The following is a 17,969-nucleotide window of genomic DNA, read 5'->3' on the forward strand; positions in this document are numbered from 1 at the left end:
TGAAAGCAGCTCTGACTCATAGTCTGTGTATTGTGTTGCAGAGATATCTACTGGTCACCTCATCATCACCAACACGTCTCCAGTGTCCCCAAGCTCCCAATCTGAGTGGAGTCAGTATCATTAATATTAATTTGACACGTGGCCACATCTGACAGTATATATTACAACTCTAAGAAGTGACTTAAATGATGGTACTGATTCTGTGAGCCACAGATCATCAGGCAGGGAGGTCCAGAGCTGAGGGCCCTAGATTGCTAAAGCTCGGTCACCTTTGCTCTTTGTCTCATGGAACAGCTAGAAGGACTTTGCAGGGAGGGAAGCAGCAGTGGGAGCGAAAACATGTGATTTAAAGGTGAAATCTTATAATCAATTCTTGAACTACGACAGAGTAAAAGCATTGACAGGCATCTCTTATTCCCGGCACAGTCGATCCAAAAACCGAGACTTTCCTCAGAAGCTTGTTTTGCTCTTGTCTTATACTTTCCCTACATTACACCCCTTGCTTTATTTTATTGGTTCTGTATAAAGCCTTTTTATACTGGAGGCTTTCAGTGTTTCCATGTGCGGTTCAGCGGGATCGTGATCATTGTGATTTCCAGCATGTAAATTATACTGTGGAGTTATGAAAAAAGGCAGAACCTGCATTTATGCTTGATTGAAGGATACATTTAGCCCGAGTCACAATTAAAAAAAAAAAAAAAAGTCAGAAGCAAACTTATCTTAACGTATTTGGTGCTGATTATACGAGACTGAAAAGAAAATATATGCCTCTGATTTTAAATGGAAGATGCATTTCTTTTGTTTTGGAGTTTGTTTTTAAAAGATGAGCAGGTCTGTAGCGACATCTAGTGGAGGAGCAGTGGAAATGCAATGTTCCCCCCTCCAACAGCTGTGTCTCCATCTGCTCAGAGGAAGAAGGGGAAGAAAGTACTGAAAGTGATGATACCACAGTGTGAAATACTCTGTTAAGATCAGTAAAAAATATTGCCTAAATAAAAGTACAAATGTATCAGCGCCCACATGTTTCAACCACCAAGAGTATATTTCACAACACATGATTGTGGAACATCTGCATACTTCACACATCCTTGTCCTTGTTGTAAGTATCTGGTGTCCTGTCATAGATTTAAAGGACACCGTCATGTCTTTGGTGTTTTCTAGGAATCAGTTTGTTTTGAGTTTACATTTAGCCAATTATAACTTACACATGTTGGGCAATCTATAGATTCCAAACTGTTATAGTTTTAGTCTTATTTTACACTTTTTTTGGGGGGGGGGGGTGATTGACAATGCTTTCATAATAATGACACGATTAAGTAATGAACCACCGAATATGTCACAAGAGGTGACTGGTTTTGTGGAGACGTGGCATATTAGAATTTTTCTGAAATACTTTCTGTTTCTTTTTTTTCTTTCCTTTTGTGAGTCTGTAATGAAAAATAAATACACAAATATCATAATTTTTTAACGATTTGCATTTTGTATAATTAATATTTGTAATGCAACTTACAACTGAAGATGTCAGATAAATGTAGTGAAGTAAAAAAAAGAAAAAAAAGAACAGTATTTCCCTCTGGGGTGTAGTGGAGTAGAAGTACAAATTGGCATAAAGTGGAATTACTCTAGTACTTGTGTGCAAAGGTGGGCTACAGCTCTTGAGTAAATATACTTGATTATTTTCCAGCGCTGGCCTGATTGGATCGCCCTGCTTTGTGCATCAGGGGTCCTGACGGTGAGTGGCACCACCTCCATCACCTCCACCCACTGCAGGGCGAGAGACAGACAGACAGAGAGAGAGAATAGAGAGAGAGAGAGAGGCGCTGTGGGCTGGACCGACTGAACCACAGTGGACAGGACGCACCGACCTGTCGACACCGGACACTGATGAGGCGACCGAACCTCTAGAAAACGACCCCTGGTTTCATTTCTTTCTATCTATATATTTATTATTATTATTTATTTCCACGTGGTTGTGGATCTCGATGGCTGAAGCTCGGCGTGAAGAGGAGCAGGAGGGGGAGCGCAGAGACCTGCGGGACGTCCGGACCAGAAACCAAACAACAGGTATGTTTGGGAAAGTACCAGGCTGCCGGTTCTGTGGTGGACCGATTCCCGAACCAACTAACGGACACCACGTTTTTAAAAACAAATATGCAACTGAGCATTTTATATCGACTTTTAAGAGAGCTAGGTGGATTTAATATCCAAAAGTTCTGTGATTAACTTCCGGAGAGCAGTTTTTTTTTTTTTTGTATCAGCCACAGATCACTTGTACTTTACATCGTTTAGCTGTATTGTTTTGTAATTCTCCTACTATTCTAGGCGGCATTGTTTTCCATTCATTCATGTGATGATTAATGGCCAGACATTTTTTTTTTTTTTTTTTGTATTTGCAGCATATAATGACGTCACAGTGCATTTTTAAAGGTGCATTATGCAGTTTTGGTAAGACATTTTTAAGCAGAAGAGAAAGCTCTCCATTGACCTTCCCCAAACAAACCAAACAAACAAACTAATGAATAGATAAACAAACTGTGACCTTAGAGGACAACACTTACTGTGTTTATATGTGGCGGACCCTGCCACTTTTCTAGCTTCGGATGGTGTTCTGGGGACCTTATTGTCCTCCGAGAACAGCTTGTTTATTCAGCTATATAAAATAATTAACATTTCTTTGTATTATTACCTAATTTTTATTGAGTTATTGATCTCTTCTCCAAAACTACATAGCACCCCTTTAACCTCTGACCTTTTGGATGTCAAATCTCATAATTTCATAATTTTATCCTGTCAGATATTTGTACTTCATATTTAATTGTAGATGTGTTTTGTGTGGCTACAATCACCTTGACCTCTGACTCTCTGAGCTTTCTACCAGATCTGAAGAAAAATCCTCAAGGCGTTCTTGAGATATCAAGGTTAACAAGAGCGGTGCGGACAGATAACCTGAAAACATAATGCCTTAGGCCACGGCTGTCGCGATCGCCATAAAACTGATTGTAATCCGATTACTTTGAAGATTCTTACGTGTAACTTCGAGAAGTCTGCTTCAGCTGCTATGAAACACAAATCTCCCCTTCAGCAGGAATCAGTGAGGCTGCATAAACAATAACCTGATGAGCGATTATTTGAAGGAACAAATATTTATTTTTGGGTCCTCTCATCACTTAAGAAAAGTGTCGTCCCTGCTTCCTACAGGTGGAATGTTCAGTAATGACATGTTCTCGTGCCTGAGTAACGACGGCTGCAGGCAACAGAGCTGAAACCTGTCTGTCGCCTTATTAGTACCATCCATTTCCTCTCCAGTCAACCACCTAGAGGTTATAGAGAATCTGACACACACACACACACACACACACACATCTCTTTAGTGTGAAATCTGTCACCGAGAAGGAAACAACTCTCTTGTTCCTGTCGGTTTTGTCTCACTTGCAGATCCGTAGTGTCGGTATCAACCCCTCTGATTTCATGAACAAACACGACTTTCATTTTCAGTCACCTGCCTCACACACAAATATCGAAACCGCCTCAGTCTTAGTTAGAATTTCCCCCCCAGAGGACGGTTCCACGTCGAGATAACAGTTGTCTTGTCCTTGTTTTTCCTGAGCGACACCTGGTGCACAAACGCTTATTCCTCGAACACCCCTGTGCCCAGCCCAGCTATCTGCAGTGTATCTGCTCAGACTGCCACCACTCCCCCCTCCTCACAAACCACACCCTGACCCCACCAGCTGTCTGGATGGGAATTTCTGCCAGTCTCTGCGGGCAGACAGGCTGCTGTGTCATGAACAAGCACTGCCTGTCCGTACTTGACGCAGTTTTTTCTTTTCTTTCAGAATAATGTTTTATCATAACGCACTCTGACTCACACTGGCTCGTGGCATCGTGGATCCGCGCCATCATCGGCGCGTCTCGGGAAGTTTCCGCTGTGACTCACTCGTCAGCGTTGACAACATCTAATCTTCTCTGACTAGAGGTCCACGCCGGGTGCTGACACCGTGTTAGTCACTCGTCGCACCAAACTCTGTCTTGTTTACCAAGTCGGGGCCAAATCTGTGTTTGACAGCCGTCTAACAGCGTGAAAACTGTTGTGTCTACGCAGATGAATGTTTGAATGTCTGGCTTCACAGTCGTTGCTGAAAGTGTTCAATTTTCTCTGCGCTCACTTGAAAATCTGATTTAGAGAGGCGGGGCCTATGAGCATGATTTGTGACATCACAAATAGTTTAGAAACTTCAAGTCTGCAGTACACATACACTGAGGATGGACATCTCACGTGAAGCAGACTAGTTCTTTGGATACAGCACATATTTGCATCATAGATTGAGGATCTTTAATGAAGGAGAGGGAGTAGATGTACTTTCACGACTTTAGAGGATAAAAGAACTTTCTATGTGTCTTTCATATCGAAAAACATAGTTAGTCAGTGTCTTTAAGCACGTCTAGAGGGGATCTTTAAACATGACACAGCAGTGATGGAAGAAGTATTCATATCCTTCTTCCAATGAAAAAATACTAATACAACGCTGTGAAAATACTTCACTACAAGTAAAAGTATTGTATTCATAACCTTAGTTCAGTCTTAAGTTAATGTCGTGTTCATAGTTTAAATCTACAGCGATGTGTCATATTCCAAAAGATCATCATATGTTTGTACATTGCGGTCCAGTCAGAACCACTTGTCTCTGAAAAAGTCAACTTTTCATGAGCTCAGAAAACTGTGACGATGCATTTTTTTCCAGCTCATCAAAGAGGGTTTTTTAAAAAGTTGATTTAGTTCAAGAAGTAGGAGAATTTTCTCATCTTATGAAGGAAAACGTGTAAAAAAAAAAATTATAATAATAATAATCTATTTCCCAATGCCCACAATCACAATTTGGAGATTTTGACTGGACAAATGTGGTACGAAAAATGGACATCAGAAAATGAAATAGCAACTAAAGCTGTAAGACAACATTTGCCTCTGAGATGAAGTTTGGCATGCTCCACTTTGTGCTGGAGTGCTTATTTAAATACCACCACTGTGACACACGGTATTATTTATAAGTGAGTCAGCAAACTTGCTCGTGCCTGTTGGAAAATGCCAAAGCTGGACAAAGACTGAACAAAGACTAAAGCGAAATCCTTTCTCAGACTTCGCTGTTATGAAGTTGTGTCTGGTGCAGGACGACACTCAGAGGCAGACTGTTTTTCTTTCTTTCCTTTTGTTGCCACCCGCTTCACCAGCTGCTGTGTGACGGCTGTTGCTGTGCTGAGTAATGTCAGCATGTGTTCAAGTGAGACTGCAACTGTGAAGGGAAAGCCTTTCCTGCTGAGTTCAGCAGCTTTCTCGGCTGTTTCTGGTGTCATGTTCAGATGTCAGCGGCCTGCGAATACAAAAGGAGCTGATGCTGATTAGAAATACAGAATCCCAAACTTTAAGAAGCGTTCATGACGTTAGCCTGTAGCTCAAGACAGATAGCACGGATAGCTCTATCCCACGAGACACTGCAACAATTGCAACAATTGGATGATTGGGTACTTTGGACTTTTAATGAATGACACATCCAATGGAGAATTCCTACTTTCTCTTTACCAAGTGTCCCGTGATGCTTGAATCATAGTTTGAATAAAAACTGACACCAGATGAAAGTAATGACAGGGCAAATACCACAGAAGAAGAACTGGCTGGTCAACTGACCTACATTCACATAAAAAAGATGATGTGACCTGTTACTTGTGGTGTCCCACAGGCTTCATGTCTCCTTGTTCCTGCTTGTAGATCATGATACATAACTTCATGTTGCTGTTTCTTCCATTCTTTAAAAATGTATCTGAGATAATAATGTCTCAGTGTTGCAGTTATCATTAGAGCCCACAGAGACTGTTACTTGACATCATTGTAAATGGGGGCCAACTAGTGAACTCTAAAATGTTATCCGACATCTCAAATATTACCAAATCTATTTAAATGTTTTCACGCATCATCAAAGTGCATATTCTATCAATAAAAAGAGAGTAATGTTCATATTAGTTCATATACTAGTACTGTACAGCAGGAGTCGGGAGTAATTTAGACCGAAGATTTGGAGAAACAGAAACTTCTTTGATTGAATGCCTGCTGTTGATACTGCATCAAAGATCACCGGTTTCAAAAGTAACTGGTACTCTGAGCAGCTTTGAGAAGAACACCATGTACGTTTGCAAGTGAGTAATATTTCAGTAATGTAATGTAGTAGTAGTCGTATGTCAGTACTCTTTCCACCGCTGCTGGGGAGAGATACTCCCCCATTCTATCACCAAACCAATTTCAAATCAGTACTTGGCCTAATATAAGATGACAGGAGCGCTCATCAGACTCTCTGGGAGCCTTTAGACCTTTTCAAAGTGCTAAATGAAAACCTTTGGTGAGACATCACTGAGCTCATGTGCTCCAAGCCTTTGGTGCAGCCTCCCAGAGCAACAGAGGGACGGTTAAAAGTGTTGATATTTTTAAAAAGTGAGCTCAAAAGCTCCTGGATTTTGCCCGGAGTGTTTCTGTGATCAGAAATGATCTCATCAAACTTTGTAGCTTTTATTATTAGTCATACATCTTTAAACTTTACCAGTTTATTTATTTATTTATTTACTTTGACATCTTACTTGTGAGACAGCCCCCACTGCATCACAGTTCTTATTTTGTGTTCATCTGTACTAACCAGGATGAAATATGCCATGTAACCTATGTAAAGTTTGATTCGTTTATCGATGGTATACACGTTCAGTTTGCAGCCAAACACACACACTCTGCCTCATGACCATAATTTAGTAGTAGTGATTTTAGACTCATGCCAGCTAAAGATGGCACAGAGCAGTGTGACATTTTACTTTGAAGGGGAAAAGACAGTGGCCGTGTAGTGTGGCACAACCACCACTTCCTGAATGACCACATTCCAGTTCATCATTCCCGCCAGGTAAACACAGGTGAGCTGAGATATCGCAGGGCCCTCCCTCTGTTCTGTTGTCTGTGGGTGTGTGACTGCGAGTCCTTTTTCACACTCTCCTCGTTGGACCTGGAGGAAGGTTCCTGTTGGACGTAATCCTTGTCTTTCACCCGTTGCTGGAGATTTGAAATTGAATCCTTTAATATCCTCTCAGGTAGGGGCATTGCTGCAGCGTCACAAGAGACGTGTTCTGTAGAGCACATCAGGTGCACGAGTGAATAGGTTACAGCCAGACAACTGTGCCACCGTGCCATGTAAATCAGGTTGCGCGTTAACAAGGAAACTGCGAACAGAGCGGCTTAGTTCTTCGTCTGCCAGTTGCTAAAACGCCCCTGTCTCATTAAGTGAAAGTTCAGAAGCTCTCTCATTCTCACATGTTAACGTGTAACATGAGGCGGCAGCACTGGGGCACTAACAGATAACAAGCAGCAGGTGTGACAGGTGGATTGGACTGCAATCGGGGTCATGGTTTCAGGCTGGAGGCGTTCACAGCACTGCCGGCTTCAACCACCGACTGTAGTTTCTCTTTGTTTTCCTCAAATATGGAGGAAAACAAAGGAATTCTTATTAGATCAGAGTGTTTGCATTACTGATATTACTCTCTGGCTGTTAGGATACAGAGTAATATCCTTTTACGACTCATTGAGACAGGAAATGACACCATCCTCTGTTCCTAATCTTTAGGGACACATGCTGTTGTTACAGAATCACATTTTCAGTATCTGCCGACCGCACTGCTGCCATTTGTAGGACTTCTGTTAAAGGATGTTTTTACGAGTCATGTTTTGTTGCTAGATGTTTGCTAAAGTACAGGTAATTTGATAAACTGTGACTAACATGCATAGAAGATATTAAACGTAAATTCATGAAATGTACAGAGAAGGGAATGTAAAGCGTTTGCAGTCTTTTGTATGGAGGAAAAATGATAATGCGTCATGGTTTCATAATCTCCGCTTTCTTTCGTAGAGTTAAATCTGGAAGCACTGACACACTTTAGACCAACTGGTTCATCCAGGTTTGTCTGCAGGTCCTGCTGGTTGAGGGTTAGGTTCTTGTATTTCTAGTTTATGCAGTCTGTAAGTAGCAGCAAGGAGCATTTTGAATTAAACAATGGTTGGGACATAAAGTAAAACTTTTAAATAGCAGTCTGTGAGCTTCTGTCAAGCCTGCCAGTTCACATTGTTCAATTCTTAGTGTTGCAGAAGTAATTGACCTTGAACCAAGTCTCAAACTCTTCCATGTTGGGTCCTTGACTTTGAAAGAATACAGCCCAGGAAGTCTTTGAGGTGCCCTTTAAGGTGATGTCTAAGAAGGTGTGGGAACCCTGCAGGGTATGATGATCTTTTTCTGGAAGCTTTTTTGCCTGATGGTCCTCAGTTACTGAATATTGTCTTGGTTGTCTTTCCTGTACATTTAGGATCATGGTCCTCTCTCAATTAACTTCAGTTAGTGGAAAATGTGCGACAGTATACAGAAACTTACAAGGCCTTCAGTTTTTACTCACTGTGGGTCAGAGGTGGACGCCTTCAAGCACCCTCACAGCTGAAAGTCAGTACTTAGTCAGTCTTTCTTGTTTGTAATTTCAAAGCCAGCGAATCGAAACAATGAAGATCGTCTCACTTTACTGGTACAAGCATACTAGAAATGGGCCATACAACAATATAATCCATGAAGCTTTATAAAATATCAACCGTGGTGATGATCTCTTTAACATTTCTGATATTGTTGGCAAAGTTGCGAATGAATGAGAATGACTGCTTTTATAGCGATATCAGATATTAGTGTGGTTTTCGCATCGATTTGATAAAGCATCTTGATTTGTCAGGTATTAAATTTTCTGGATTAGACAAAAAATAGTCGCCCTCATTTGTTTATTCTATCATTTACTCCTGTAACACACTTCTATAACAAATTGTACTTGTAATTGACATAAATCCTCATGACATTAATGCCAGTATCTGTCTCCTCTGTTGCTTCTTTTAAAACTACTGTCCCTCTCTGTTTCCTTCCGCAGATCTTCCTGAAAGAACCAAGTCGGATCATTTACACTCTAGGTAGGTCATTTTTCCTTCAGCCCAATTATTTCCCAAAAGTTGCGGATCCACTATCAGGTGTTTTTAGTTTCACCAAACTGTGTGTGTTGCTGCCGGGGACGGGGCACTATCCCTTTAACAGTCAGATCTGCTGATGGTGAGGTTGTGAACGGGCCAAACAATGCACCGATCTATTCTCACTGACTGACTGACAGGAGGTCAACACCGGGACGAATACGTCATGCTGCAGTTTTTTTTAGTTGTTGTTTACAGACATTAAGGAATAATCAATTAAATAAACCACGTGGTATTGAGGTGAAGGGGAGGATTGCTGGTCTCCCCCCCCCCCTCGAGGGGTTTACATCACCCTCCTGCAGTGAGTCCTTAATGAGCAGGATATGTGGTAATGATGAGCCACCCTCCTCTGTCGAGAGAGTTCACCGCAACAGTTCACATCACAACTGTTTTTTAATCTCGACACCTTTTAATCGAGGTAAGCACAAAGACCGCATTATTATGATGTGATGAGATTTAAGGATTAGACGACGATGACGACAGAGAGGCCGTCAGCCCGGGGATATCAGTCTGTGTCGAACATGTTTGAGTGGTCATTCGTCCCGTGTTTACCTGGATGTGGTACCGTCTGCTAGACGCCAAGGTAGGTTGGTTTCATGTGAGCAGCATTTCTGTTCTGTTCTTGAATCGATTTAAACTTGAACAACCGAAACTGTGTTTGTTCATTTGAACAAATACTTGCCTCACTAAATCCTCTTTGTTGTTCCCTTAATTAGTCTATAACTATCTTGTATCCACATGAACCACACCTTCCGTATGTTTACTGCACTCAGTAATATAGGGCGAAGTATGAAAGTAAGCCTGCTTTGTTCCTTTTGCCCGTCTCTGTGCAGCTCTTGGCCTTTTTTGAAAATAATTTCCCTCCATTTTCTTTCTGTTTTAAAGTTAGAGGTCACATTACATCCTTTATCTCTGCATAACTTGGCATCACCTGTATAAAGGAGCAACATGAATGGAGCGTATTGTGTGGTGTTGCCCAGCGGCTGAGCGAGGAGATTTCTCCTTTAACAATTGAGTCACCACAAAGGTATGAACCTGCTCGTCTGTATGAGCCCTGCAGCATGGTGATAAATGGGTTTCCTGTTCTGCTCCTTTTTTTTTTTTTCAGCCAAGGTCCTCTGTCTTCTATACGGGCCGCCATCAAACGAAGTAAGTTTGCCTAAACCCGAGGGTCAGTGACATTCTGAGATTGCGTAACAGCAACACATTAAGGGTTAATTCCTTGTATAGCCCTTCTGCAGAAACTGAAATTGACATTTTCTCATAAATTCAAAAGCACAATGTAAAATGTTTCTTTTAAATCTGATTATTATTATATTAAAGGCAAAATTTAAGACATGATTAATGTGATTTTTCTTCCTTCAGCAAAATCAAACTCCCAGAGTGACAACACCAGAGAAAGAAGGTACTGTGAGCAAAGGACAAAAAAAAGAAACCCAGTATTAATAACAAATACATCATCTGTAATCATGTGCACTTTGGTTTTGTGGTTCAGGCGACCAGAGATCACCATCGTCTCAGCAGAACCTCTGGCCAGTAACAACTGGTTCCCAGGAACCACTGTGGTTTTCCCTCCTCCTCCTCCTCCTCAGTCTGGCTGGTCGGCAGGCATCCAGGCTGTTTCCCAGGTAGCCTTCGTCTGATTGACAGTGTTTGAGTTCTCTTGGCTGTTTTCTCATCGGTGAACAATGCCGGCCCCAGTCTGCTCTGATTGGTCAGCTCTCGCAGGCCTGAGCAGGCACCGCCCACCATGTTTTCATATCACTTCTAGCGATTTTTATTTTTGCAACAATGGCCGTGACTGTATAGTTGTGACATCGCAATCTTACAGAAGTCCTGACGGCTCGTTTAAAGGCCCAGTTTCTGAATAAGGACTGTGCCTTTCTACGTAGATGAGTCTTTGAAACTCACACTGTATTAACATATCACCCAGATGTGCTTTACAATTAAAAAAAATACAAAAAAAACAACTACATTTATACCTCTCTTTCTACAATATAGGACCTGATGACGCAAAAATAAATATCCTACCATACTCGGCAGGTACCATAAGCAGAGATGCCACAGTGTACGTGAAGATGATGTGTGCAGATGTGTGAACGCCTCTCTTTTTCATGACTTAGCCCCCACCATCCTATGACCAGGTGATTCAAGAGAAGACCCAGGAAGAGCACACCGTCAAGCCCACTGCAGCCCCCCGCCGGACCACCTGCACCACCACAAGTGCCACACAGACTGATCCTTTGACCTCCACCGCTGTCCCACAGTCAGCGGGGAAAAGACCCGCTGGTGAGCAAACCAAAATCATTTGTACCAAACTGTCGTTTTTTTAAGTTTCGGTCTATCTGAACATGTTTTTCATTCATGTTTCCTTTCAGGTAAAAAGCCGAAAAAACCACCGAGGCCATCACTGCCAAAACCAAAGGACGAAGAACCGGCTGCTGAAACACCATCAGATGAGAAAGCTGGGACAAATCCTGCAGCATCCACAGACACTGAGCACCAACATGAGTCCGAGGCAGATGTAAAGCCACCCAACCAAGCAGATTCCTCCCACACGTGCACCAGCTCTGTCACCGTACACTGGGATATTCCTACAAAACTCCTTTCTCCCGCTGCTGCTGAAACTACTCCCGCCTCCTCAGAAACAGAAAACGTTCAGTGCCCCGTTCCACTTCCTCGTATAAAATCCCGAAGGCCGGCGATCCCTGAGGAGGTCAGAGTTCAAACCTTGGTCTCGCTCAGTGAAAACTGTGACGACACTGAGTCTGATCCTGAGGAGGTCCCATCAAATGAGTATTTAAAGGATTTATTGGAGGTATTTGGTGGCGATAACGGGTGTGAAGAGAACTGTGACGCTGTTAGTCAATCAGACGAGGCCTTACAAGGTGAAGATGCTGCCGGCGAGATGAATACTAGCCACAGTCAACGCAACATCCGGGCCAGGATCCAGGCCTTTGAGAGCCAGGCCGAGGAGGCTGAACTGGTCAAACCACAACCTCAACCCCAGCCCAGGAGGGCGTCCATCAAACCTCCAGTCGCTGCTAAACCTTCGGTAGCTCTTAGACCTCAGTTCAACCACAGTATAGACGATGACAGTCAAAATGTCTCAACCACAAACATCCCCCAAATCCCAACGCCGGCCCCCAGACCTCAGCCCCCTCAGCCCCCAAAGAAACCGGTGGGACTATCCATAAAAGATGAACTAGAGACTCTGCACAACAAGCGGGGCATCCCAAACAGATCGCGCCCTTCTGTATTGACCAGAGCCAATGCCATATACGAAGAGGATGTTTCACCAGTTCCCCCTGTACCGCCGGTGAAGCCTGCTAAGGAACCCCTGAAACCAAACCTCAATATAAACAACCACAACTCTGCCTCTGTGTTCAGAGAGAATGAGTATGTGAACAGTCCAACAAGTGAGTAGTGTTATATTTATATTGTGTAATTGACTCAATAATATTTGAATTAAAGATGAATATGTTGATTAATTTGATGATTAATCAATTGTTTTATTATAAAATAAACCTTTTACTTGTAATTTTAGCTTTTTTTAAATAATGCTACAAAGCAATCAAAGCAAATACCTGGCAGTGAAAATGCAGAGGAAAGAGAAATGAATAGAAAAGTAAGTAAACATATGTTGGGTTTCAAATTGAGGGTTGAGGAGGATTAGCTTAGTCAGCGAGATTGGGAAACAGCTAGCCTGGCTCAATCCAAATTTAAACACGCCTACGACACCTCTTAAGCTTACTGAATAATACATGCCCCGTTTGTTTAATCCGTACAAAACTAAAAGCATAAAATATTTTTCAAGTTATGCGGTAACTATGTCTTGACAGTCCGTAAGCTAACTTGGTAGCGCTAACCTGTCATCAGATACAAGACAGAAATTCTTGCAGCCAATTACCAGAAATTGTCATTTTTGTACATTCCTCTTTGTGTATGAGTTAAACTAATAAGTTACGAGGTGTTAATTCAATGGTAGGCGTATTATACTTAGGAGGGAGCTAGGCTAGCTGTTTCCCGCTGCCTCTGGCACTGTGCTATGCTAACGTTAGGCTAACTGCGTCACGGTCCGAGCTCCGTACCACACATGCAGACATGAGGATGATCTAATCTTCTAACTTCTTGGCAAATAGGTAAAATATGTCCCAAAATCGTCAACTTTACCTTTAATGAGTAATACATTATCCATTTTTTTGTTTTTCAACCACTTTAGATTTAGCCGTTGAATAGCCAATTTCATCCAAACTTTGCTAAGTGTCACATAAACACTTTTCATTCAGATCACATCCCGGTCAAGCCTCAGTATAGCGTGGACAGTAACGGAGGCTCCTTCACCAGACAAAGTTTAACACGGAGGCCGACTACTATCAGGGTCCCCAGCAAAACCGGTTCATGTGAGTCCTTCTCGCTTCTAAAGCACAGTAAACCTTGTGATTACTGTATTGTTGCTGTGTGCACGGATGCAATGTGTGACACTTTTTTTGTGCATATTTAATAATCATGCATGTGTTTTCAGTATGATGTGGTAAAGACACATTCTCTTTGCAGTGTCAGATAATTTTCACGACGGTCCGCCTCCGCTCCCTCCTCAGAAGCCCGTGGGCCACCTAAACGCCTCAGTGAACCACAAACAAAGCCAGACACCTGTCCTCCCCCTCCAGGTAAGGCTTTCATCACACTGAGCAGTCACAAACCTAAAACCTCTACAAAAAAAATACTCAAATTAAAGTTGTTTAGAGTCTAATTTTGTGCCATTGGTGTACATCTACTTGGCATGGTGCATTTTGAGCCCAGAGAGTCTCGCTCGATGGGGGTTTATCTTGTCTGTCAGCTCTGTGGCCTACCTGCTTCATTTCTTCTGCATCCACAAACAAAGAAGGGATTGTAGCCTCGTGAACACATTGCATGCTGTTAACCACTGAGTGCTATGCCATGGCCTCGTTTCTATGGTTCCCAGTGCTTTAGACTGTGCATTTTGCCTTTTTAGAGCTAATAAAAAATGCACAATTGGATTCTTCCGCAGGAGTCTTTCCAGTCTGGACCGGAGCCATCACTACCACCTCGGTGAGCGAAGAGACAAAAATCTAGCCATAAAATTTTAACTTTGGACACTTTTTGTAAAGACGTAAAGTTTGCTCAAGGTAATGACGGCGTCGCTTTTTTCAGGAGGCTGACTATGAGCAAAACCCTTCCACCTCGCCCACCTCCAGCCAAAACGGGCCCGGGAAGACCTCCCCCGCCCAGCCTGCAGGCCACGGGTCGATCCCATTCGGTAGCATGGGAGACTTCCCCGAAACCCCAGGCACAGAAGCCCCACAGGAAAGGACCCGTCTTACCTCCGAGGCCCAACCCAGGCCACCGTCTCTACAACAAATACACCGTAAGAGAGATCCCAGTGCACAGCTGAGCACTGTAATCATTGCTTTTAAATAGCACTTGATGAGCACCTGTTCATAATTTTTGCTTTCTTTCACCAGCTTCAGCTTTCTCATGGGATTGCTGCCACCGACTACAATGGGAGCAATACAGGAGAACTCTCTTTTCAGGTGTCTGAACTGCTTTTACCGGCTGACATATGACCTTAACATGCAAGTGTTACATAAGCCTCGATTTGGGGAGTTGATTCAGTGACAGTGAATACCTTTCATCTGCCTTTTTTCAATAGAAAAATGAAGTGCTTCTGCTGCTGGAGGAGATCGACCACAATGTGTTTGAGTGCCAAGTCGGAGAAACCCGAGGCAGAGTCCACAAGTCTCGCATCAAGGTCATAACTCCTCTGGACCCCGACTCGAGCATGTCCCCGCCACAGGTAACTTGTCCTTCGTAGAGGAGTACCACCCTTGGGCTCCAATACATTAACCTTTATGCTCTCTCTCTCTATAGGGTGCCGGTACAGCTGGGTCAGACGGAGGTGGTTATGGCTCTAAGGTGCAGGCCATACATGACTTCACACCAGGTGACACAGTCCAAAATGAATGCAACTGAAATCCCATAAATGCATGTTTAGATTATGTTAATGTTGGCATAAAAAGCTGATGCTGATTTGTTGTGCGCCCTCTGCAGAGGGTCCAGGAGAACTGGGTCTGAGAGCAGGAGACGTTGTGACCTCGGTGGAGCAGGTGGACAGCGAGTGGTACAGAGGCACCTGCAGAGGATCCACTGGCTTCTTTCCTGCCAACTACGTCAAAGTCCTGGTACGCTTCGGCCGTTTTTTTTTGTTGCAAAGCATCCGTCACCTCTTTGATGACAACAAGGCTTGGAATTTACAGATGTTGACTTTGGTTAAGGATGATTTGATTATCGTTTCTCCAATTAGTCAAATTCACCGAAACCCCTCCCTGAACGGAAAGCGAAGCCGCCGCCGGCATCAGTCAGGTACTGTTTTTACATAATCAGCTGTTTGCATGAGCCTGTACGTCCACGTGAAGTGTCCTGATGTTTGAAATGTTCTCGCTTCCCCTGAAGTGGTCCGCGATGTGTGGCGAGGTTTGACTTCGAGGGGGAGCACAGTGATGAGCTGTCGTTCTTCGAGGGGGATGTGATCCAGCTGAAGGCGTACGTTGGAGACGAGTGGGCTCGCGGGCAGGTTGGCGCCAGTACCGGCATCTTCCCCCTTAACTTTGTAGAGGTGATTGAAGATCTGCCTCAACCCCCAAGTCAACAGCCCACCAGGACACAGTCCACCAGGATAGCACTGCCTGGTAAGAATGAGCACCAAAACTAACTTCTGTCATTCTTTTCATTATGTGATGATTTGGCCACCAGGAGTGACTTGAAACTATCACACATATGTGAATATGTACTAACATATTATCCTCTTGATCCTCAAATGGAAACAAAAGAGCATCAGTGTTAAGCATTTATCCATCCTTTCTCTTTATGTTGGCTGGCATCTCCCTCTGTGGCATGTCAGGAATCTGTGCTTCTGTTTCTCTTTCATTAAATAGCTGTCTACAGAGGGTCTCTCTACAGGGAACTTGAAGCTTCAACAGACTCATGCAACAAGGGCCTTTGCCAGGAGTGCAGAAAAATACAGATATGAAAATGTCCAGTGGAAAAGTTTTATTTGATTTTTGTCAGTATCTGTGAAATTCTAGCGGATATGAAGCACAAACATAAACTACAAATTAGGAACTTCTGATCAGCAAAATGATCTGTTATTAATTAAATACTAACTTTGTATATTTATTTTATTGGCCTACAAGATCCCAATTTGAAACACACTCAGTATAAAGTTACTGAAATAAGCCACACCAAAATAAAAGCCCAGAACAAACTAGGTATTCAGCTTTTGAATACAAACTCCCCTCAGATCACAAGACCCACAAAAATGGTTCTTACTTCCTCAGCGTATGTCTATTATGAATATTTTATTCCCCGATTTGACGGCAAAGCATTTCATTTTTTTAAGTAACATATCCAACATTTTTTTCCCCCCCCGCAGGCCTGGTTGCTTCTCCAGGTACAGCCCCTGAAGCTGCCAAACCTGCTCAGGTAACCGATATTTATATAAACACACACATCGGTGAGGATGATGTTGGTTTTGGAACGGGCCCAATGTGTTCTGTAAAACAAAAACATCAGACATTTGTGTTCCAGATGAGTATTGTACAAAATACTATACTGATGCTCATTCACACAATTTCCCCCGCTGTCTTGCCGCTCTGTAGGTGTCTCAGTCCGGGGTGGAGTGGGTGGTGGCTCTGTACGACTTTGCCGGGAATTCAGACGGTGACCTGTCCTTTCAACAAGGCGACCGCATCCTGATCAGCCAGCACGTCGACGCCCGCTGGAGCCGCGGCCGGCTCAACGGCAGAGAGGGCATGTTCCCCAGCGCGTTTGCTGAGAGCTGCACAGGTATGAAGTTCTCATGGCATCAGTGGTGCTGCTGATATATCACCTGCTAAGCACTTCTAAATCTGTTGCCATCATTGAGCTTATGATGGTGTCAATAGGGAGAGATATTAAGTGACACCATGTGGTTTGTAGAGAAAATAAGCAGTGAAGTTGCACAGAAATGCGATCATAAATGTGCTGTCTGTTAATTCTGTATATTCCCTTCAGCAGGCCAGCCGTCATCTAACAACCAGCTGAATGAGACTGCTGGTGGTAGCAGAGGGAGGGCTATGTATGACTTCGCCTCAGACTGTGACGAAGAGCTCTCTCTGCAGGTTTACAATGTTTTTTTCCTTATTATTTGTAACTTCTAATATATATTATAAGAACTGCCATTCATTCAACTCATCACTCCTTCTCTCTCAGGCCGGGGACATTATAACCAATCTGGAGTCCGTCGATGAGGAATGGTTCCAGGGTGACTTGAGAGGAAAACGGGCCCTTGTGCCTAAGAACTATGTGCAAGTACTGTAATAGTCATGTGGCAGAACAGACGAGACACTGATGGACGACTGGAAATGAAGAGACACTGAAGGCAGAGGCTTTCAGCAGTGGAAATCTGAAGTGAACTCTCAAACTGGAATGCAGTATTTCATCTCCAAGTAGTGCAACATCATTTTTTTTGTATCTGCTGCATTAACTTGAAATTAAAATGTACACTGAATAATTTATCATGGTTATAAGTACTATAAAAGGTGTATGGCAATTTCAGTTCCCTGGATATTGATTCAAAAGGTGCTTGTACTGTACATTTGCACCATCTAGTGGTTTGTCTTGTTTCTCTCATTAGGGTTGATAAAATCCATTGTTTTGCACATGGTCTTGCATTTCCTTCATAACCTGTTTTACTGACTGCATGGAATATGATTTAAGAAAAGGTCACGTCAGAGGAAAATGAGTTGCTACCAGATTGAGGTCATTTGAGCACAGTTGGGTTGTTCTGCCTCATTAACGCTCGATTTTAACATCTTGGAAACCATTTCCCCTGGACTGG

General features: G+C 43.0%; 1 protein-coding gene across 3 annotated transcripts; it reads left to right on the plus strand.

Annotated features, from left to right (window-relative positions):
• Positions 1-1,858: 1,858 nt before the first annotated feature.
• Positions 1,859-17,790, plus strand: sh3d19 (SH3 domain containing 19). Of its 3 annotated transcripts, none has more exons than XM_030428913.1 (21): positions 1,859-2,064; positions 8,977-9,016; positions 10,179-10,219; positions 10,436-10,475; positions 10,566-10,698; positions 11,194-11,359; positions 11,449-12,489; positions 13,360-13,473; positions 13,628-13,740; positions 14,103-14,143; positions 14,246-14,459; positions 14,557-14,625; positions 14,745-14,888; positions 14,963-15,035; positions 15,143-15,273; positions 15,396-15,454; positions 15,545-15,780; positions 16,524-16,573; positions 16,750-16,936; positions 17,147-17,250; positions 17,342-17,790. In XM_030428913.1, the coding sequence occupies exons 1-21, from the start codon at positions 1,983-1,985 to the stop codon at positions 17,447-17,449; spliced, it is 3,186 nt and encodes a 1,061-aa protein (XP_030284773.1). In that variant the 5' UTR covers positions 1,859-1,982; the 3' UTR covers positions 17,450-17,790. The 3 variants fall into 3 exon arrangements, with proteins under 3 accessions (XP_030284773.1, XP_030284777.1, XP_030284762.1); XM_030428917.1 differs by having other exon boundaries at positions 1,860-2,064; positions 11,215-11,359; positions 17,144-17,250; XM_030428902.1 differs by having other exon boundaries at positions 1,861-2,064; positions 17,144-17,250.
• Positions 17,791-17,969: the final 179 nt, after the last annotated feature.

Source organism: Sparus aurata, chromosome 1 (assembly GCF_900880675.1).
Source record: "Sparus aurata chromosome 1, fSpaAur1.1, whole genome shotgun sequence".
NCBI classification, from domain to species: Eukaryota; Metazoa; Chordata; class Actinopteri; order Spariformes; family Sparidae; genus Sparus; species Sparus aurata.

Bases quoted from the DNA above. Each gene is read 5' to 3' on its own strand.
- sh3d19 (XM_030428902.1), top strand. From the start codon at position 1,983: ATGGCTGAAGCTCGGCGTGAAGAGGAGCAGGAGGGGGAGCGCAGAGAC. The intron at 12,490-13,359 runs GTGAGTAGTGTT...CTTTTCATTCAG, and splicing joins GTATGTGAACAGTCCAACAA to ATCACATCCCGGTCAAGCCT. The intron at 14,889-14,962 runs GTAACTTGTCCT...CTCTCTCTATAG, and splicing joins CGAGCATGTCCCCGCCACAG to GGTGCCGGTACAGCTGGGTC.